The sequence below is a fragment of the Microcaecilia unicolor genome, chromosome 4 (genome assembly GCF_901765095.1).
Source record: "Microcaecilia unicolor chromosome 4, aMicUni1.1, whole genome shotgun sequence".
NCBI lineage: Eukaryota > Metazoa > Chordata > Amphibia > Gymnophiona > Siphonopidae > Microcaecilia > Microcaecilia unicolor.
This window is the reverse complement of record NC_044034.1, coordinates 58997484-59021285: the sequence shown is the minus strand read 5'-3', so window position 1 is coordinate 59021285 and position 23802 is coordinate 58997484. Positions and strand designations below refer to the sequence as shown.

The following is a 23802-nucleotide window of genomic DNA, read 5'->3' as shown; positions in this document are numbered from 1 at the left end:
TAATCAACATTCGATTGAATCTCTACGCGCATGGTGAATCGACTGTATTATGCCCAATGCCCGTGGAGGTAACATCAACAGACTATTGTTACAAAAAAGAAACCCAATGGATTTTCGCCTCTGAAATACAGTGGCGCCTCAGGGCTTGAACACCCATCTCCACTGGAACTGTTTCTTTTAATTTTATCTTTCTACTGATTTTCATGAACAGCTGATCGTGAGGACCTTCAAGAGGGGAGTCTAAAGCATATAACTACAACGCCTGTGCGACCATCTTTGGAACGGCGAATTTACCGACAACAATCCAGACTGCTGTGAGTCCTGACGCTGGGTTTAATAGCAAGTAAGCGTTAGCTATAATTATTGCTAATACTAACTATCGTTCTCCGTTTTCCTAGACCTACATGCCCTTGACAAAGCATAGAGACCGCGAAACCAGGGTCCTGTCGGGCCTATTAGACTATCGGAGTTGCCTAAGAGGGTTTCATAAGGTTAAACCGAAACCCGTGAGCTCCAGCCGTAGATGGTATTAGACAGAGCTGGGAGCCTACAAGCTAAGTTGATTTTGTGCATTACTTGCTCATTGATTGCAATAGTGTTTAATTTTTGAATTTTTTGAACAGTGGTACCCACAAACATTGTTATGCCTTTATATTGAAATTAATGAACAAGAGAGAGGCTTTTATTCTCTCACATATGAGCACCAGGGGGTACCATTGGCTGGCTGGAGGTGTTCAATGATTACAAACACATACAGACCGGTGAGCCATAACAGTAGCTGGCACACACGGATATTTCTGTTGTTATGAGATAACCTCTTTAGCCATGTAAGGTTCTATTGCAATACGTGCACTTTGTCCAGTTTTTGTTGTGTATCCTAGAAATAAGCAGTGGATTTTTCCCAAGTCCATCTTAATAATGACTTATGGACTTTTTTTTTTTTTTTAGGAAATTATCCAAACCTTTTTAAAACCCTGCTAAGCTAACTGCTTTTACCACATTCTCTGGCAACAAACTCCAGAATCATTACGTATATTAATTGTAATGTCCACGATAAAAAGCATAATACACCAACATTGTTTCTATTTTTAATGAAAACACATTACCATTTCCTGTTATATTATTATTTTTAAAAATCTATTGTATTTTCCACTGCACACACAGATACTTAGTAGCTGGAGAGGTGCTATTTCCAGAAGTAAAGTAAGCAACTATAATACAGTCAGATAAGTATGCCATTGTGGAGATACAGTAAGTATAAAATATCGTTACCAAAGGTCTGTAGACTGAGAATTACATTCAACACTGTCTGAATATTCATGGACTACAGTTCTCTACCCCCTGCCATAGCAGTTTGCTCTTTCACTTTCTGAAGAAACATCCAAGATTGACAGATTAATGATACACAGAAATGAACAAATCTATTTTACCAATTAATCTATTAAAATCAATTGTTCCAACATCAAGATTTTTCCTTCTAAAAATGGGCACAGAACAGACAAGTCCAAGTGGGGAAATGGAAATACTTTTTTCTTTCTTACCAAATGTCTCATTCCTTCTTGGGACTTTCATGTAAACATTTTCAATGCCTTCTGTTGGAGTTTCAAAGGAAGTGCTTGGACAAAACCAGAGGAAGTCTTGGGTCTCTGACATCTGAAACAACCTTCAAAACAAAACAGCAACAAAACCAATAAACCAAACAGCCTATGATCCTAGAAATTTTTTTACTTAGCTCCATGAAAAGTATAATGCACTCTGCATGCTCATGTACTACAACCAAATGAAAAATGTAGTAATATGATTTTTGTTTTGTAAAAATCTTGACATTTCAATTTTAAAAAAAAAGAAAAAAATAATTAAGCCCCCCTGTGCACAGTGCCAACAGGAGCGCAAATGTGTTTTATTTCAACAAAAAAAAAATTGCAAACCTGTTGGCTATACAAGCAAAACTAGATAACCAGGAAATAGGTAAGCAAAGCAGATACTCTTTTTACATAAGAAAATTTCAATCTGGTATCCTTGGTCAGAGCATCTCTGTGCCTAAGAGCCTTGTGCAGCTGGATCTTGTTTGGCCCAGTAATCTAAACTTAAGATTATAACACCAAATTATCATTCATATGGTCTAGATCGTTCTCATCTCCTTCAGTCCTGATCATTAATCGGTTTGAGAAGAAAGATACGCTTTTTGGGTTTTGTTTGTTTTTTTTTCGTAGAGGATAACACTTGTGTTGGTTAGACTGGATTCGATTCTGGGTCTATCTTCTCAATTAAATGAACCCATCCATTCGCGGACCAACTTGCTAGCCATTTTTGCACAGAAAAATTGATAAAATCCGAGCCTGAACAAAAATTGCCTTGGCTGATTATCTTAGCCTACTTAATAAATCTACAGCATGGCTACAGCAGATAGATTTATTCATTTGTTATCTTACGTTAAATCTCTCTTTTATGCTATCTCAAGGTTTATTCCCTAAAGGCAAAGGCAGAAAATTCTTACTCTATTCCGAACAACCCCTTTCTAGTAGGATGAAGTATTCAATTATAGGCCAGTGGTCTCTATACCTTTCTTAGTAAAGCTGATGGAAGGATTGATGTCAATTTATGGAATATCTTCATTTACATTCTATTCATGTACGTTCTCAATCTGGGTTCAGACCTGGATATAGTACAGAGACTGTCTTAACCACCTTGATAGCCAATTTTAGGAAAGAACTAAGCTTGGATAGGAAAATTTTAATTTTACAGTTGATATGTCTAGCACTTTTGGTACAGTTGACCATTGTATTAAATTTGATGGATCATTTTGGCATACATGGCATAGTCCTGTAATGGCTCAGTGGTTTTCCTGAAATCTAGACAATATCAAATAAACAGACTAGTCCTTTTGTCTCCACCTTGGTCCTCTGTTTGTGGTGTTCCCCAGGGCTCCCATCTTTCCTCCAATCTGTTCAATTCAATGATGGTTCCACTAGGTAGTTTACTGGAATCCAGAAGTTTTAATACTTGTATACTGATGATGTTAGCATTTACATCCCATTTATAAACAATATAGTTGAAATCTTGCCTACAATCAAATCTGGTATAGATCTGAAGGAATCCGGAGCTGCTGATTTCAAATTGAAACCAAACAAGATAAAACCAAGTTTCCTAATCTGACTAATCCCTATCACTCTATGGCTATTAGGAACTTAACTTATAGATAATATGACTTACCAGTTATTTACCACTACAAAAATCTTAGGTATAACTATGACCAGTATTTGTCCTTTGAACTTCAAGTGTCTAAGGTGAATCCAGTGTCTTTTAATCCACTGTGGAGGCGAAGCACTTGAGACTTTCTTTCAGAATTCAATCTTCCGTTTTGTAGTCCAAACACTAGTACTCTCTATTTTATCCAAGTTTTTAAAGTGCTCTTTAGTTAAGAAACTCAAATCGGCGCATGAACACTGTGCTCGTCTTCTTTGTAGAGCTCCTTGTTATACCAAGGGCAACTTCTCTCCTGGCTAAATACATTGGCTTCCAATAAATTCTCGGATTATCTTTAAATTTTGTGTACCTGTTTATCAAATTTTGCATGGTGTATTACCTTGCTACATGCAAAACCTGATAGTCCCTAGATGTAGGAAAAGCATTTCATAAAGACAGGTCTATCTCATCCTTCATTACCCACGTTGTAAGAAGATTCAATATAAATCTATTCATAATGCAGGCTTTACCTATCAAAGTACGAAGATATGGAATTCTCTGCCTAATCCATTAACTCTTATTTCATAAGCTGTTGAAAGCATTATTTAGTAAATCCCTTACTCATACTAGTAATTGTTAGCTCTCGGGCATGCTTGGAACCCTGCTCTTGTTATTCAACAGTAGTGAAGTTTGTGTACTGTATTATTATTACACTAGTAAAAAAGGCCCGTTTCCGAAACCAATGAAACGGGTGCTAGCATGTGGCTTTTTGTTGTATGTGTATGTGTCACAGAGTTTTCGTGTGTGTGTGTGTGTGAGGGTGGGGTGTGTGTGCAGATTGTTGATGTGTGTCTTTTTTTTTTTTTTATTTGTTTTTTGGGTGGGGGGATTTGCTGTGCTGTGCTGGCAAAAGTGGGATGGATTGGTGTGTGGGCTTTGAGGTGTGGTTCTGTTGTATTGTGTGTGTGTGGTTTTTGTCTGTCAAGGCGGTTTGTGGAGGGGGTGGTCTTTCTGTTGGTGAAATGTAATGTGGTTGTAGGGGGGTCAGCCTTTGCTGAGTGGCGGATTGTTTTTTTCCAGGTTTTTTTTTTGTGTTGTGCTGACGGCACGCAGTGTGTTTAGATGGGTGGAAGGTAGGGAGCACGTTCTTGGCTTCGTCGGTATTTTTTTGCCGTTTCAGGGCTGCTGTAGGGGAACGTGGAAGTGAAATGTGCTGTGGGAAGCAGCGCCGTCTTTTTCCGTTGGGCTGGGTTTCTGGGCATCCTGGAGGTGGGAGACGGCTTGCCTGAGGACCGCGGATGGTTGTTTTAAGTTGGCGGAAGGGAAAGGAGCACGGTCTCGGGCTGTCGGGGGGTGATCCGGTATGTCTGTCATTTCAGGCCTGCTGCAGGGGAATGCTGGAACATTTATGCGCTGAGGAAGCTGCGCCGTCTTTTTCCGAGTGCTTGGGGAATCCCCGAGGTGGGAGATGGCTTGCCTGAGGCTGGGGATGCGTTGGGCACGTCCTTGGCCGCTTTCAGCAAAAGGGGAAGAGGTCAGGGGTAGGGAGTTACCTGTAGCCGCGTGCGAAGAGAAACGGGTATTCTTTGTTTGTTTTGTATTATTAGTTTGCATTCTGTGTAGAAAGAGTGGATGCCTTTCGACTGATGGAGGGTGGTGTGTCGGTGTGCGGTTGTTTCGTTAGTAGTTTTGCAGCCAGTCTCCAGCGCTTCCTAGGCAGGGAAGGAGTGGGAAATTTGGCTGCTGGCTGGGTCGCGGGGTAATCCTTCCAGCTGGGCCAAAGCTTGTCCTGTTCGCCCACGTCCCAGATGGTGAGGGGCACACTGTTCCGTGCATCCACCGACTCCACGTCTAGCGAACCCAAATATAGTCTGCGCTATAGGCCCTCCGGCACTCTTCAGTACCGGCATTAGGCATTTAAAAATTTCTTCCCCCCCCCTTCCGGTCTATTTTTGCACATACCCACAACAGGAATATTCTTCTCTCGTTCAAGTGGTGGTTCTGTGCTCTCCGTGCTGCACAGATAATGAGCCATTCTGCTGGTGAATGCTCCTCCCTTACTGCCACGTAGTTTCCTCTGATAGGTCCGTCTTATGTTGCCTAGCGTTGCCTGGGAACGGTTTTGTGATGGTCCTTTGTGTTTCAGAACATTGAGTGTGTTTTTTCTGATTGGTCCGTCATGCGAGGGCGGGGCTGAGAGACATGGTCAGTGTTGTGGCTTCACCACCATGAATCCATGAACCCTTCAGGGAGTGACTGAGTGACTTCAGAACGTTGTCTTCAGAACCTTGAGGGTGAGTTTTATTATAGTAGATATGCTAATACTAATTCTATTGCACTTCTTGCAAATGTTTATTGTTAGCCACATTGGAACAATTCAGGATATAAATGTCATAAATAAATAAATACATTTCTGTGGTTTATGGAGGGTGAGTGGGCAATGTATCTTTTTCTGAATAAAAAATTGATTGATTGAAACAAACAAAAACAAAGTTTACATCTACTGGATACCCATTATATGCAAATCATTATGGTGACTCTCAAAACCCAAGTAGTTAGATATGCTTCCAGGACAGAGTTGAGAGGCACCGCTCTATTGGACTGGAACTGATTATTTCACATAGTTCATGCATTAATTCTGCTGGCTGACAACGAACAAATAAGCTGCTGAAATTGCATGGTACATTAAAGGAACTAAAATGTAAACTAGAAAACACATGGAGTACTTCTACAGGCAAGAAAATAGAGGGGGTAGTAAAAAGGAGCAAATACATAATTGATCGTACTTGCAATCAGAAAACTGTATCTACAATAGAATGTTCTGATATGCATGCCATATTTCAATCTACCTAAGGTGAACACATACAAACTATTGGTCTTTTATATTCACCTGTTCACAGATTTTGCTGCAAGCATGCGCACCAGATGGTGGCTATCCCTTAAGAACTGTGGAAAGACATGACTCACAGGTAAATCCTCGTTACCTATGGATAATTTAGTCCATGCTGCATGAGGATCAGCCTGAAAGGAAATCGGAGAGGCAGTGTTAACAGAGAATATGAGCATACACTGGAAATTATTTCCAGTTATAGAAGCTTAGACTATCTATTTGGAAGTTTCATAGATGTTGCACTGAACAAATGATAATCTCTATACTGCTCCCCCATCCCCACAGCATTCTGCTCTTCTGATTACTATCTATATAAGCTCACCTCAAGCAACGCCTTAAAACAGTTCAGAAGAGCCACTCTTACAGGAACTGTACACTTTCGTTCCTTACTTAAATGCCTAGGATAGATGACATTGAAACAGAAAAAAAGCATTATAAGTTCAAATATCATGGAAACTGACACTATACAAATACTAAAGCCCCTCTCTTATATGTCATATGTATAATGTTAGCTGTTTTGTGGGCAAAATGGTAGCAATTTTTTCATTGTTGTGGACCTATAGTTTGTATATTTGTAAGCTGTATTTTATTGTATTGGGGATTTTGAGTTCTGTGTTTATTATTTTATATTAGCTGTAGTCCTCCTTGAACCTTGGAAAGGGGTTAAGCAGAATAAAAGTGCCACAATTAAATATGATTCTATAGCTATTTATACTCCACCATAAGACTAACAGTGACTGTTATAACCAAGGCATCATCCTTAGGGAATACGTTGCCATTCCAACTACAATCAGTGGCCTCATTTAGGAAATTTAAAAAGGGACCTCAAGATTTGGTTGTTTCAGTAGGCGGTTGTGAAGGTGAATTCTAGTGGAAGCAGCATCATCAGTGGAGTTTCTCTCTCCTTTTTAAAAAAAAATATATCTATTATTAACTATTATACTTTGGAATGAAAGGTGGTCCAGCAAAACAAAATACTAGCCACTAGACATTAGTATGTGTGATTACTTAAATCAAGTCCTTGAGTCAACAATATATAAAACTCCCATATTTCCATTCTGCAAATCTGAATAATACTGAATTCCTTCCCTTTGTTCCTATTTGTAAGATTACACCTCTTGTCAGATGTCTCATTGCATGAAGTGACAGAATGAAATGTCACAACTGGCACATGAAGGTGGCTAAGGGGAAATGTGCATGCAGTGGAAGTTATAACCCAACAGCAATGGTATGGATGTGCTAAGCTTTCAAAAGGAAACTTGGGTAACATACACAAAGTGGCCATGGTTAAAACTAAAATTTCAGTAAGTATGACAATAATAGATTTTTCAATAGTTTTCAATAGTTTTATTAGCTGTGTGGCTTATTAGAAAAATGGTAATAAGATACTGAGCTGAAACTGATGTGGGATTTAGTGTTGGGCTTATAAAGAGAAACATGACAAGGCCTGAAATGGCTTATTAGTAGAGATGATAGAGGCAAGTACCTTCACAGATTCTAGATACCCTTGGGAACAATATGGAAAGCATGTAAAAATGTGATTTAAAAAGCATATAAGATATATGGGGGTGGGGAGCTGGTATTGGGTTGAGTATGTACAAGCTCAGTAACCAAAGTGAAACTATCTTAAGTGGGCATATCAGATAGCCCATTTGGTCTTTTTTTCCTTCTGTCATTTGGTACATTACTATGTAACAGGTTTAAAGAAATCAGACCCCCCCCCCCCCAAATCCCCCAATATTCTGCCAGTGGCAGTCAGCATTTTTAAATGTACTGATCACCACTGGCTGAATTTGACTTAGATATTTGATGCCGGGCACTTATCTGGTTAACAGAATTAATGTCTCCAGTAACTAGGTAAGCACTGGCTCCATCCCTTGCTATCTGAATAGTACTGAGGTGGTCTACCTGGATATTCAGTGGCACTATTTGGGTAAGTGCCACTGAATATCTGGGTTTGGCCTGGTGACCATGAGTTAATCAGGCAGGAACCTCTTATTTTAAATATCTACCCCTACAAATTAAACAGCACTGCATTTCCCAAGGCAATTTCTTCCATTTATCATTTTCTTTTAAATGCATCTGATCTGTGAACATCCTTTTGAACTGCTATGTCCATCATGACTTTAAACTTAAGACTTGCAGCTAACCTGCTGAGAATATCAAGCAAGCCCAGAAATAACATATGGAACAAAACAAGGTACATTTTGCCACTATTATATAATGCCTTCCTTAAATCAGGCTTATACATAGATGACCCCTAAGAAAACAAAAATTCAAGATATCAGTTCAGTCTGCTTTCATACAAGTTCTGCTACAGAGCTCAGACATACCAAAAGGCTTGAATGATGGTCAGAAACTGCCCTTGTGCATTGCGTGCTTCATCAGCATCTGCCTGTCCCTGCACCAGACTTGATACTGTGGGTAAGAGGTGAGTAAGAATAGCCACACAGACCTCCTGATCTCGCCGATACAAGGAGCACACTTCTCTAAAGTACAGAAACATCTACAATCAGAACATACCTGAAAAAGAAACCGGTTTAATACAAGAATATAGAACATTAAACTGAAATGCTATCTTACGGGAGAGGTTCCAGAAGCATGAGAACATCTTCAGTTGGCAAGAGGTGTTCTCTAACTGGTAGCTCCTTTAAAAGGGTTAAGTACTACAAAGGAAATAAAATATTTTTCATTTTCTGCTTTTATTAATTTTTTTGCACATCAGCCAAATAGCTTTTAATTGCAGCACACTCACCACATGAAGCTGAAGGGACTTAGTGGCATCTAACGTGCTATGGTCGATGAATGAAAGCAGTTTCCTGCATATATCAGGAGCTCGGAAGGAAACTGAATGTAGCTGGCCTGCAGTTACGCACAGAGACAAGAACTTCAGTGTGTCCAGGAGCAGCATGTCCTGCTTGGTCAGATGTTCTTCTGCTAATGGATTCACTGCACCTAATGAGAAAGCATTCTGAGTGTGAAAACAAAGTGTACACCTGGAAGAAAAAGCAGGAACAAGGAGACAGAAGAGAGACATTTAAGTATTCTCACAGGATTCAAGACTTTTCAATAAAAAGAAGGTTCCGGAATTGGGACTATAGGTTGAGAGTTAAAATGCTCAGGGCTGCCCAATTACAGATATTCAGTGGCACTTAACTGGGTAGTGCCACTGAATATTGGTTCTGACTGGCCTAAAAAAAGTCGGCAGGTCAGGGACGATATTGAGGGTGGTATTGAGGAAAACTGGCAGGTCTGCAGGCACCCGCATAGCTAAGAGGTGAATTTAGAACAGCTCAAAAGCTGTTCTAAATTCACCTGCTTTGCACTAAATATCAGCTGGCACCCTCATAAACTTTAAAAACCCTTGTTTTAAGGCCTTCTGAGCCCCATTAGGTCCCTTGAAATGACCCTCTCCTTCCTTCCCCCTGCAACCCCACCCCCACAATGACCCCCCACGCCCTAACATCTTGATAGGTCCTCCTGGACCTACCTTCAATCGCTGGTGGTCTAACGGGCAAGAACGAGGCCCTGCTTGTTCCTACCCCTAGCAGCAGCATCCTGAAAATGGGTGCCACAATCTGGTGGCCACTAGAGAATTACACTTCAAGAAATAATCAATACAGTTTATAGGCTTAAAACCCACTATTTTGTCACAAAGCCAATCTCCTGTGAAGAAAGAATATTGAAAATATATATCCCTGAAGAGAACAACATCTCCTCCATGAAAAGAACTCGTGGAGGCTTTAAATATGGATTCACTAAGAATCTTCATTACAAAGTCTGGTTTTCTCAACACAAAAAGAGAATGGATGATCTTCCGGGAAGAAATCTTCTGACGTGGGGAACAGTGAAGCACACACATCAGGATTCCTGAAGGCTACTAGTTTCCCCTCAGCTTGCTTTTCTCAGCTAATGTCATTTGCTTGTCTCCTGCCATCTGTAATGGACAGGTTTGGTTAGTGACTCCCTCATGAGAGACTCCTGAGAAAATTAAAGAGTCACAGGATAGGAGGCAATGTTCTGTTATGGATTAGGTTATTGGACAGAAACCAGAGGATAGGATTAATGGAGGAGGGTGAATAGTGGAGTGCCACAGGGAGCTGTACTGGGACCGATGCTATTTAGCATATTTATAAATGATAATGGAACCTGGAAGTGAGGTGACTAAATCTGCAGATAACATAAACCTATTCAAAGTTGTTAAAACAGATGCAGACTATGAAAAATTGAAGAAGACCTTAGGAAACTAGAAGACTAGGCATCCAAATGGCAGGTGAAATTTAATGGGGACAAATGCAAAAGTAATGTACATTGGGAAGAATAATCCAAAATCATAGTTACTGGACGCTAGGGTCCACCTTGGGAGTCAGCACCCAAGAAAAAGATCTAGGTCTCATTGCAGACAATACTCTGAAATCTTATGCCCAGTGTGTGGAGGTGGCCAAAAAAGCAAACAGAATGCTACGAATCATTAGGAAAGGGATGGTAAATAAGACCAAGAATACCATAATGCCTCTGTATTGCTCCATGGTGCGACCTCACCTTCAGTATTGCGTTCAATTCTGGTATCCATATCTCAAAAAAATATATAAGGGAATTATAAAAGGTTCAAAGAAGAGTGACCAAAATGATAAAGGGGATGGAACTTCTCTCATATGAGGAAAGGCTAAAGAGTTTAGAGCTCTTCAGCTTGGAAAAGAGAGCTGAGAGGAGATATTATTGAGGTCTACAAAATCCTGAGTTGTGTAGAACGTGTAGAAGTGAATCGATTTTTTTTTACTCTTTCAAAACGTAGGGGACATTCAATGAAGTTATATGGAAATACTTTTAAAACAAACAGGAGGAAATATTTTTTCACTTAACAAATAGTTAAGCCCTGGAACTCATTGCCGGAGGATAACCAGCAGAAAAAAGATGATAATGCCCCTTATACAGTATGTTGGCAAGGCCTCACTTGAATACTACATTTAGTTTTAGGAGCCATATCTAATTAAGGATATAGAGATTCTAGAAAGAATCCAGAAGAGCAACCAAGATGATTCACCATGAGATACAAAATGAGACGTGAGGAACTAAAATACTTATACTAACAGAGAGGTGGGACAGGGATATATAAAATGGATGTTTAAATACTTGAAATGCATTAAAGCACAAGAACAAACTCCTTTCCAAAAGGGGGGGGGGGGGGGGGGGGAAGTGCAAAACTAGAGGACATAATATAGAGCTCCAAAGAGACAAACTCAGGTGCAACATCAGGAAAGGGTGATGGACGTCTTAAAATTTCCTCTTTCTTGTGGCGTGGGTCCCTGCTCACCAAAACACAGAAGAAACCAGTCTTCGCGAAGAAACAACAGTTATCAAAAACAGCGAAGATGACGCAAAAATGAAAAAAAATGAAGAAAAAATGAAAAATAAAAAAGAAAGAAAAAAACCCAAAAACAAGCAGATAAAAAATAAAATCAAAAAAAGACGACACAAAAATAATGATAAAACTATGAATTTATTGAGGTGATATGACTCGACACAGCTGTGTTTCGGCCCAACTGGCCTGCGTCAGGAGTCTGTTACACCATGTATCTGTTCTCTGGTTGTATCAATATTTCTTTGAAGAGTGTTTTGTCAAACGCTACCTTATTCTAAACACTCTACCTTAAAAAATGCTGTGTGTGCAGTCTGGCAACAATCGCTATAGCCAAAAATGTCTCACTGGAGTAGCTGCAAATAAGCTTCACATTCACTGGCTGGACATGGGACTTTGAGTAATTTATCACAAACCCCAGCAGCTCCAGGAGTTGAATAGTGCACTGCTGGACCCGGAGGGCTCCTGCCTCCGAGGTGTTCTTGACCAGCCATCGTCGGATATGGGAACACGTGCACTCCCAGCTTGCGTAGATACGCCGCTACCACCACGAGGCACTTGAAACACCCATGGGGCAGAAGCGAAGCCCAAAGGGCAGCACACAATACTAAAAGTGCCGTGCGGCCCAGGCGGAATCTGAGATCTGTCTGTGAGCTGGCAGTATCGGGATGTGAGTGTATGCGTCCTTTAAATCCAGGGAACATAGCCAATCGTTTTTCTGAATCATTGGCAGAAGGGTGCCCAAGGAAAGCATCCTGAACTTTTCTTTGACCAGGAATTTGTTCAGGCCTCTCAGGTCTAGGATGGGACGCATCCCCCCTGTTTTCTTTTCCACAAGGAAGTACCTGGAATAGAATCCCTGCCCTTCCTGCCGGGTGGTACGGCTCGACCGCATTGGCGCTGAGAAGAGCGGAGAGTTCCTCTGCAAGTACCTGCTTGTGATGGGAGCTGAAGGATTGAGCTCCCAGAGGACATTTGGTGGCAAGGAGGCCAAATTCAGGGCGTATCCGCACCGCACTATTTGGAGAACCCACTGGTCGGAGGGTATGAGAGGCCACCTTGGTGAAAAATTTTAACCTCCCTCCGACCGGCAGATCGTCCGGTTACGGACACTTTGAGGGCAGCTATGTTCCCATGGATCCAGTCAAAAGCCGTCCACGGCTTTTGCTGTGGAGGCGCAGGGGGCCTGCTTAGGCGCATGCTGTTGACGAGAAACGAGCGCGCTGGGGCTGTCCCCTGTGCCTGACGAGGCCTTCGGGCCGGCTGGGTGTACCTACGCTTGGCAAAAGCATAGGGTGCAGCCTGCCGGGCCCGGGAAAAAACGTCCACCTGCTGAGGTGGATGCTGAAGGCGCCCGGTGGGAGAGCTTGTCGAGGGCGGTTTCCCGCTGATGCAGTTGGTCCACCAGCTGCTCGACCTTCTCGCCAAAAAATATTATCCCCCCGGCAAGGGACGTCGGCCAGTCTCTGCTGGGTGCGGTTGTCCAGGTCAGAGGCACGCAGCCATGAGAGCCTGCGCATACACTATACCTTGGGCCGCAGCACGAGATGCCACGTCACAGGTGTCAATATATACCCCTGGACAGGGAACTTTCTGCACGCCTTCAGCTGCCTGACCACCACCTGAAAAGGCCTGGACTGCTCCGGCGGGAGCTTGTCAACCAGGTCCGCCAGTTGCTTCACATTATTCCGCATGTGGATGCTCGTGTAGAGCTGGTAAGACTGGATGCGGGTCACGAGCATGGAAGATTGGTAGCCCTTCTCTCCAACGAGTCCAGAGTGCGAGAACTCCCGCCCCGGGGGCGCCGAGGCGATATCCCTCGAACTCCGTGCCCTCTTGAGAGCAGAATCCACGACCGCCGAGTCGTGGAGGCAATTGGGGCCGCATTAACTCTGGGTCCGAGTGGATTCTGTACTGTGACTCTGCTTTCTTGGGGATGGTGGGATTAGATAATGGTCTCATCCAGTTCCGAAGCAGTGTCCTCTTTGAGGACATTGTGCAACGGTACCCGTGGAGGACTCTCTAGGTGGTGATGGATAATCGAGGACCTCGAGCATCTCAGCCCTTGGCTCATCCACAGAGACCACGGGGAAGGGAATGCATATAGACATATCCCTGACAAAGGAGGCAAAGGAGAGGCTCTCAGGAGGCGAGAGTTTCTCTCTAGTGAAGGCGTGGGGTCGGAGGGAAGGCCCACAGACTCCTCTGAGGAGAAAATATCTGGGGTCCTCCTCCTCCCCCACAAGGCTCTTCCTCGGTGTCGGGACAAAGAATCATGTAGCTGAGTCTTCAACCCGGGCCCAGCTCGACGTCGAGGCACTGAGACCCGGTGTCGTTGAGCAAGTGGGCTCGCGCCGGCGGGGCGAAGCTCCCTCCATCGATGTCGACGGGGACTCCCCTGCGTGGTGGTCGAGACCGGCCGCCGCAAGCGGCGTCGAAGGCCTCAGCACCGGGCTAGAGCTCGCTCGGCGCCGGCACAGTCTAGCGCTCAGCACTTCCAGGATCCCCGGAAGGATGGCTCGGAGCGCACTCGTCCAGGCCCGCTGCCGGGAAAGACGGGGGGGGCCGGTAGAGGCGTCGGTGCCGGAAGCTGCTCGGGTCCAGGAGACCTGCACCGAAGTGCTGGGACCCTGACGCGTCGGTACCTCTACCACAGAGGGGGACCTCTCCTCTCGACGCTGACTCTGCGTCGACTCCTCTCCGGCGCCGGGGGCCGGATGCATCGATGGCGACCGATGACGGTGCTTCTTTGTTTTCTTGCGATGCCCGTCATTGGCGCTAGGTGGAACGGAGGAGGAGGAGGTCGATCCCCCTCGGTCTCGAGGGACCGGGTCAGACAGGGTTCGGTCCCGAGGGCCATGGGCAGAGGGAGTGGCCGGGGCCGATTGCCCACGTGGCCTCTCACCCCTACCGTCACCGGAGGACCGGCGGGACCTGTGCTCCTGGGGTCGATGCCATCGGTGCCGATTTCGCGGACATCGATACCGGTACCGAAGAACCGGCCGTCGATACCGATGCCGTCGAGGTCGACGTCGAGGGGCCGGCGCAAGTTCCAAAAAGACGGTTCCGAAGAACTTGCCTTGCTACTTGAGTCCGTTTCCGGAGACCAAGACACAAAGTGCACGACTTGGTATCGTGCTCCGGCCCGAGGCACTGGAGGCACCAAGCATGAGTGTCGGTCTGCGAGATAGGCCGGCCACACCGACCACACTTCTTAAATCCACTCGGGACCTTCGAGGACAACGACGGAAAAATCGCGTCGGCGAAATTAAAGTCGTCGATGGTGGTGGTAAATCACACCTCGAAAAACAACTCGACCGCAGCGCGGCCACAAGGCCGCAACGCGACACCCCCGCTAGAAAACGAGGGAAAAGTACAGCACGTTCTCTTTTTTTTTTTTTTTTTGACAGAGAAAAAATTTGTAAGAGGAACGCGCAACGAAAATAAACGAAACAACGAAGGTTCGCGAACAACGGCGACAGTTTTTCCGGGGCTGAGGAAGAGAGAGAGGTGAACAGTCTCTCTAAAGGCGCGGAAAAGAAAAGACTGGCGGGAACGGTCACGCACGGGCGGGAAGACGGCCGCGCAATGCGCGGTGGGCGTGCCCTGCGTGCGGACCCGCCCCGAAGCTTCTTCCGGTTGGTGGGGGCTGCCGTGGACGTCACCCCAGTCGTGAGAACAAGCAGCCTGCTTGTCCTCGGAGAGAAATTATTGACATATTTTTTTCTGAACGAAAACAAAAACATAATAAGACCAATCACAATATAATACCTAATGCAATACTGAGGACAGTATCTGACTTGGCCTCACCGTCTGGCAGATTTATAAAACTAGTATTAATTTACAAATTAGGCTGACAGATGGGTTCGTCTGCCAGGTCAAACATAACTAGGTTTAACTACAGGCTGTGCAGAACTAGAACTAAATGTGTATAAAATGACGACAAACCATAGAGACCCAAATATTACAGTTATATATATGACATGTAATATGATTGATAACTTAAATTTGCATTTACATACAGAAAGCTACATCTCCTGAGACCACGTGGTCAGTGTGGTACATTAGTAGCTAGAAGGTAGGATGCTAAACTTGTATTTTAATACTTTGTAACGTTCTTTTTTTCTCCTCATTTTGAGATTTTGTAGGTAAGTATGTAGCTATCAAAGTTCAAAGAAGGAAGAAAAAAGCAACAACTGATATGGTACAAGAACTCCTTCCCTTTCCCCAATCAAATGCACTAGAGCAGTTGCTGCATACAAATCTCTCTCGTGAATACTCGTTGTGGAATCCTAAAAACCTGACTGGCTGAGGTGCCTCCAGGACCAGTGGCGTACCAAGGGGGGGGGGGGGGGGGGGGGGGGGGGGGGGCGGTCCGCCCCGGGTGCACGCCGCTGGGGGGTGCTGCGGCGCGCGCCTGCTCCAAGTTCGCTAAACTTCGTTCGTTTGCTGCAGCTCCCTCTGCCCCGGAACAGGTTACTTCCTGTTCCGGAGCAGAGGGAGCTGCAGTGAACGAACGAAGTTTAGCGAACTCGGAGGAGCAGGCGCGCGCCGCGGCACCCCCCTCCCTAGCGGCGTGCACCTGGGGGGGGAGGGGGGCATCGGCGCTCCACCCCGGGTGCCATCCAGCCCAGGAACGCCACTGTCCAGGACCAGGTTTGGGAATCCCTGCACTAGAGCGTTGTGAGATTATATATAACTGCTCAGCCACACTCTACAGAAAACAGGAGAAACAGAGTACAGTGGCTGAACGATTGAAAAATTCTACATTTAACACACACTTACCAGTAACACTTTGTAGCTCACCAACTCATTTATATCATTCATGTTCCTGAGAAACATTATCATCAATAAGTCCATGGCTATTGCGTCTTCCCTCTCCATTCTGTTATCTTCAGGGTAATCTTCCATATTTATTTCACTGCCATCACTTGGAGTTCTGGTGCAGGCTACTTTAACTGAAACAGAGTAGGGTGTGACCAAAGAACTTCCAGCAATCAAGTATAAAGAACACTCTTCATTGACAAAGCACCAATTTAAAAAGACCTGACACAGGACCGTGTTTCAGAGGACAAATGTCTATTTAAGCATTCCCATATAGTTTGTGGGCAGAGCCCATCTGGAACATTATTCCTTAAATAATTTTTTTTTTTTTGTTACATTTGTACCACACTCTTTCCCACTCATGGCAGGCTCAATGTGGCAGGCAATGAGGGTTAAGTGACTTGCCCAGAGTCACAAGGAGCTGCCTGTGCTGGGGAATTGAACTCAGTTCCTCAGGACCAAAGTCCACCACCCTAACCACTAGGCCACTCCTCTATCTGTTCCACCACTGCTTGGCTCTTTAAGCAAACTGTCATTAAGTTGCCAATATTCTGTATCCACATCCTCCTGCCCCCAGTTTATCTGAGCCCAGATTGGGGCATGATCAGACCATGTAACTGAATCATATCTCTACCCTTTTCAATTCCATTCTGCCCTTTATGCACGCATAAAAAGTCTATGCGTTAGCAGGATCCATGTACTGCAGAATAAAATGTGCACTCTTCCCCCTGGGATTCCTATATCTCCAAATGTCACTCAGATTAAGGATAATCTATGAAAGCCAAAAATTCTTCCTATCCTTTTTTTTTTATACCCCCGTATGAATCTAATTGGGGTCTACTGGTTAAATTAAGAGCCCCCAATATTAATGCACCATTTGAACTTTTATAAGTTTCACCAGCACTGATTGAAACATTCTCCTTGATATACCATTAGGAGCAATACAGACTTACTAGACTCATTGTGATCCATTCACTGTACTCACACCAGATCAGTCATCTGCCCTCTAAATGTTTATGTCCCTAATAGTTTCCACTTTAACATCACTAATATCAAGATACCCACACACCCCTTTTTCTTATCCGCCATATTAGAAGCGAACAATGTTACTGGAATATTTTCTATGCTTAAGCAGATGTCCGTCCCTTGCCAAAAACGAGACTCCTGGACAAAACATATCTAAGCTTGGACAAGCAGTAGCTCTTTCCGTAAGAGTTTGTCTGTTATGTGAGGTATTGAAACCTCGCACATTTATAGTTACCACTTTTGAGATCCAGTTGTATGCATATCTCCTCCCTTTTCAACTCCACACACATAACCAAAGGTTGCCACAATTATCATGGTTATCATGGTTGACTTCTATATTCCAAAGTGTATCAAATCCTACCTTGCCTTTGTTGCCCTCCACCACAACACACCCAGTGTTTCTTGTTCTTATACCACCCCCTTCTCTCAAAATCCCCCTCCCACCCTTCCCAACTAACCTCCCAAACCCCAACTCCCCCCTACACCTCTCAAATCCAGCATCAAGACTTCCCATGCAACCAGCGAGACCCAGCATCCTCACTACCTGCTTGCTACCACTTTCATCCTCTCATTTCCATTATGCAGATGTGTCCCCCATACTCTCACTCATCCATCCTCAAATTCAGAGTCATGCATGCCATAAAAGGGCACCTTGTCTCACCCAGCACACACACACTCAAACCACATTATATCCATTTTCTAAGTTTAGTAAGGCAATAGTGGGGGCAATGGAGGGTTTAAGCCCAGAGTCACAAGAAGTTGCAGTGGGAATCCTTCAGACAGTGTAGATCTGCAACAGTGTGTCAGGTCCCCAGCTCGATGATGCCACAGCTTCCTCCTCCATTCCAGGTTCTCTCTGCTTCCGCTGCTTCCACTTGCTGCCCGTCTTCTGCCAAGTAACCTGGCTAACTTCTGGAGTGCTACTACCTGCATAGCCTCTGCGTCCTGCTTGATTATTCTTTCCTTGATCAAAAGGTGCCATATTTCGGCTACTGGTGTTACCCTCCGATGTATGCCTGCTATGGTTACTAATAAATAAAAGGGAAACAACCAGCTATATTTGATATTTTCTCTTTGCAACACGCCCAGAACCTTTATGTGATAAATCATTAAATATCTCAATTTTACGATTATCCCACACGATCTTTCCATGACTTTTTTGCCTTACACAGAAAAAGCTCCTTCTTCCTACAAGCTGTGCACAAATGCAATATCTCAAGGGAGCTCACCTCTCCTTGGACCCAGCGTTCTGTACGCACTGTCTATCTGAAGTCTGGAATGTTCCATGCCTTCTCCATACTCACCAGCAGATACAATCTCCTGATATAGTCTTTGCACCGACCTTATTGGCATCAGAATAAGCTTCACTCTGAGGCACCCCTCTAATTCTTATATTATTCCATCTGGATCTACTCTCAATATTCTCCACTTTAGTGAGCAAATCCATCTGATCTTTATGGATTAGGCCACCCTACTCACTCACGTGGTGCTCCACCTCCTCCACACAGCCAAGTTCTGCCAGATCTGTCTGAATGTCCTTAATCACCTCCTTAATTTTTCCTCTTATGGACTGAAACTCCATTTTCATCTTAGCCGCCCATTAGTAAGAGCCTCTCCTGCATCCAGCCTGTGCCTGTGGGGTAGACTACAACTGGTGTTCTCAGCCTTTGATGCCTATCTCCAGACTCGCCGTCATATAGCCATCACATATGCTTCTTGCAATCGGGCGATTTCATGTCTGGTTCTGTGTCTTACTACTACTGCTTATCATTTACCTCTTCTGTTTGCTTCTTCCCAGGCATAGTTGCTACACTTCGTCTTTCCGTCTTACTTGACTACTTTGGACTGTTATTCTAGGGGTCGATTCTGCTAATTCTTGGGAGGAATTGCTCATTGCCATCGCTGGAGCATCAATCCCTCGCTACCATGTTGGTCGCTGACATCACGGAAGTACATTAGTCCTCCTTTAAAGCAACTTTATTTGGGAAGCAGATTATGCTTGTTAATTTGTTTCATTACCTGGGAATCATTTTAATTCACACTTTCCTTGGACCTCAAACCTCCAAGATCCTTCAGACAGGTTCTTACAGCTTAAGACAATTATGCTCCATAAGAGGATACTTGGATGATTGTACATGTCAAACCTTGCTTTGTGTGTTATTCTGGTCAGGACTAGACTATTGCATCCAATATATAATGGTATACTCGGAATTACTTAAAAAGCTTCAATCTTTGTAGAATACTGCTGTTAGGTTTCTTGCTCGAACACACAGGTTTCATAAGGCACTGTCACTATTAATACAATTCCATTGGTTATCAATAAAATATTGTATAAGATATTTTAATTTTAGCTTTTCAGGCCTTCCATGATAATGTACCATTATATTTAGCAAATAAAGGGTTTCTTTTACAAAGCCACGCTAGCAATTCCCTCATGGCAAATGAGAAGAAACCCATAGGAATTGAATAGGCTTTCTCTCATTTGCCACACTGAGAATCAGTAGCGCGGCTTTGTAAAGGAAGCCCAATGTGACTCCATACACTCTGGCTCGTGTATTGAGGTCATTAAATGACAACAGACTGACACTTCTCAAGTCCACGTCAGGTAAGTTTGAATCTATTCACCATTTAATTTTTTTGGCACCTTTTTTTCTGGAATGATCTTCCATTGTACTTAAGGGCTGAATTATCATTTAATAACTTTTTTAAAAAAGGACTTACAATTAATTTTTTCAGTTAGGCACTTGAAACTTTGGAATAATATTATTTTGAGTCATCAAACTTGTCTAGCAATTGACAATTTATTTTTAAATTTTTATTTTCCTGGCTTCTAAATTCTATTTTATTTTAAGTATGATAGGAAAGAATACAATATCGAAACTAGCCCAATCTATTTTTTGTAGTTCTTTTCTATACCATAATGATTAATATTGAAGACTGCCTTGACCCACTTGTTGCATAAGGCAGTATAGAATATTTTAATAAACTAACCTATAAACTAATTTGAAAAGCGCATTTGTCGATGGCAGCCCCCATCCTATTTGGGTCAAAATAAAAAAAAGGTTGAGTTGACTTATATGAGCTTTAGTCCAGATGCAAGACCAAGGCTCTCCTGCAGTCCAAGGTGTGCAGTGCGCTTTCACTTTTGCTGACCTGAGGGTTTGGAAAAAAATTGTGACAGCACTATTGACTGGTTAAAATGGAACTCTGACACCATCTTAGGAACGAACTTAGGACGTGTGTACAAGATCATTCTGTTGTTGAGCTGAAGTAATTGCCATCAAAAACAGAACTTTCCACACCAGGTACCTTCAGGTAGCATAGTTAAAACAACACTGTGTGGTGGCACTGCAGGAGGCCTCGGATAAAGCAAACAACTAAAGGCTGATCAGAGATGATTTACCTTCTACCCAATAAGCGCCAACTGAATTAAACTGAACCTTAACAGAGTTGGTCTTGATACTTGACTGATAAATGAAGAAGGCATTCAAGAAGTTTTTATATAGAAGAAGAAAATGGATCTATAGTCTAGACCCCACATCAGATGGCAAACCTCTTCCATTTAAAGCCATAAGCCCTCCTAGTGGAAACTCTTTTGGAAGTCAACCAAACCTGAGACACAATGTTGGGTAAGTTTAAGGAATCTAGCACTACCCTCTCAACATCCAAGCTGTGAGGGCAAGGGACTGAATGTTGGGATGTTGAAGGACCCCCCCCCACCCCCCCACACACACACAATTTTGTGTGATCAGTGGTAGAAAACATTCCAGTTTCCAAGGTTCCTCAACATAAAGCTCAAGAAGAGGAAACCATATGGCCAGTAATGGAGATTACAATCATGGTTCCTCGAACCTACTTCAGTTTCAAAAGAGTTTTTGCTGAAAGGTACAGGATGATACACATAAAGAAGGCCCTGCCCCCAATAGAGGAGGAAGGCATTTGAGGCCAATCTGCCATGTGATCTTAGTTTGGAGAAATAAAGAGGGTCCTTATTATTGAACTGAGTGACAAAAAGAATTCTCGAGCAGGTGCCCCCATTCTCAAATGTTCTTCTGGGTTATACCTTTGTCTACAGACTATTCATGACACTGCAGAATCTGATTCAGTCTATCCATTAGATAGTTGTCTTTCCCTGTCAGACATTTGGCTCTAAGGGACATCCTATGAGGTCCTACAATTAAGGCTGAACCATCATAATACAAAATACACTTCCACATTTGTCTCCTGCAGATAAAGCTATAAAACTAATTTGCTTATTTGCAAGACTATAAAAGAATTAAGAGTACTGAACCACATGAAGCAGATTTGGTGAGAGTCTCCTCTTTTAAAAACGTATTTTTCTGTTTATTGATTTTCCAACTAGAAAATCACAAATTGCATAACAAGCATAGTATGGGCTTTGCAAGAGCACTTTGATAAAAAAAAGTGATAACTACATATGGTTTTAAAGTCATCTTTACAGTTCACCTTGATTTTATAATACTGCATAAAGACTTAGTATAGCTTTGGAATATCAAAATAAATCATACTTACTAAATGCTTACAAATCTCAGCAAGTTCATTCAACATCCTTGACGTTAGCAGGCGCAGAAATAAATCTGAAGTGATCCTGCTTAAACTGCTCTGTGAAAAAATACAAACAAGAATTGTTTTACCATAAATCATTTTTCCATTAACCCTCATATAGTCTGCATCAATTGCGATATATAGGTTGTAATAATGGCAGAGGCTGGTTGCAACTTATACACTGACCAATTTTTTTTTTTAAATCTTTTTATTAGGTTTTCAAAAATACACAAAAACAAATTAATGTACAAAAATGGAGTTAAACCTAGTACCATCACAACTATAATAGTATAAAGAACAGTGAATTAGATGTAGTACAGATTATATGTATATTTTGCAATAAATGACAAACATGTAAACATAATCCCCCGTTTACTAAGCTGAGCTAGTGTCTGCTGTGCGCTAATGCCGACACAGCCCATTCAATTTGCGATAATAGTTACATATTGGAGGTTAAATTGTTGCAAAATCATCTAGACTGGACCAGGTTTTCTTAACATGCAATAAATTGTGACCAATTTGAAGCATAGGCTTTTGAGGACTTTGTCAGATCAGAAGTTAGGTAAATATACAAGAAGATGGAGAGAATGTATGGAGGGGGGAGGTATACAAAATACAGACAATACCTTGAGGAGTACAGAGTATGGTATGGAAAAGGAGTAATTTAATATTAGCATAATGAAACTGACAGCTATGGTGGCTAAAATAACCCAATGATGTGCAATCTGAGCATAATTCAATCCTTTCACTCCTAAAGTGGGTCATGAAGGTATTCCCTATCCAGGCCTAGGGTGATGCTGTCACTTCTCAGCGAGTTCTGGTTGGCAGGCTTTTTTTTTTTTTTTTTTTTAAATTTCAGCAGATTTATTGAAAAACACAAGGGAGATAGTACAGACTATTATATATAAAATTACTACAACTTATTACATCATAGCAAATGTCAACACTGTAAAGGTAGTACCAAGATACCCAATCAGTTAGCAAGCTTTACAAACCTTTGTTTTATCATTTTCTAAGAAGTATAAATGAACAAATAAACCAAATGATACAACCAACATACTCCTAAAATGTGTTTCTCTATATATATCACTAACATATGCCCCTTCCCAAGTACACTAACCAAAATCACTTATGCACTCTATTATCTTTCATTTAAACTACTATGATTTACTATAGATGCAGTGTTCCTGCTTAGCAGGGAGTTAAGTGTCTACAGCTACATATACCAGTGGTATCATTTAGGTGTCTACTGCCCATACAAGCATGCATCCCTAATGTCCTCGGATATAGTACAGTATTGTGGATTTGCTCTGAAGGCGCATTAAATGTACATTAGTAATTTGGACCTATTATTGAATTTATCACATTTATTTTATTGTCATGTTGGCTCCTCACTGCTATTCTCTTTTGTTTATTAGTCAGGGTTGGTTATGTGTCTTTGTCTATAAATTTAATATCATGCTACAAGTTCTCACTCCTGATTACTGCTAACTCAAACTACTACACTACTACTTCAGGATTAATCTTCAAGTTAAAAAAACTTTTACGTTGACTTGTGTCATAAATATCTTATATATTGCCAGTAAGTTTAGGGTATATCTACAAGTGAACTGTAAAATATATGTAGAGCATCATTTTTGAAAGGTCATCCAAGTCCAAATTTAAATGTCCAAGTCAGTTTGTCGCCAATAATGCTGAGTTCATCCAAAATGAACAGCTGATTTACAAATTGGAATGTCCAAATTAGGGGATATAGAAAAACCATAACTCTACATGAAACTACATAAATAGCCATGTTCTAAAAAGGAGACAAAAATATCCATATCACCCATTTTTGTACCGTGAATGCCCATCATTCCCGGAGCGAAGACACTGCCCCACATTTTGAAACTAGTTTCATTTTCAGAGAGGATAGCAATCACTCGAGAATTATGGGGGTGACACCCTCCCA

At 42.6% G+C, this 23802-nt stretch overlaps 1 protein-coding gene across 1 annotated transcript in view; it reads right to left on the bottom strand.

Moving 5' to 3' along the window:
• ATM (ATM serine/threonine kinase) overlaps positions 1-23802 on the bottom strand; it is a 293334-nt gene that overhangs the window by 166812 nt on the left and 102720 nt on the right. The window contains 10 exon segments of the mRNA XM_030202389.1: positions 1542-1653; positions 6077-6207; positions 6399-6474; positions 8410-8565; positions 8660-8742; positions 8832-9031; positions 16221-16244; positions 16247-16393; positions 20689-20752; positions 21819-21908. Coding sequence (XP_030058249.1) covers positions 1542-1653; positions 6077-6207; positions 6399-6474; positions 8410-8565; positions 8660-8742; positions 8832-9031; positions 16221-16244; positions 16247-16393; positions 20689-20752; positions 21819-21908 — 1083 coding nt within the window.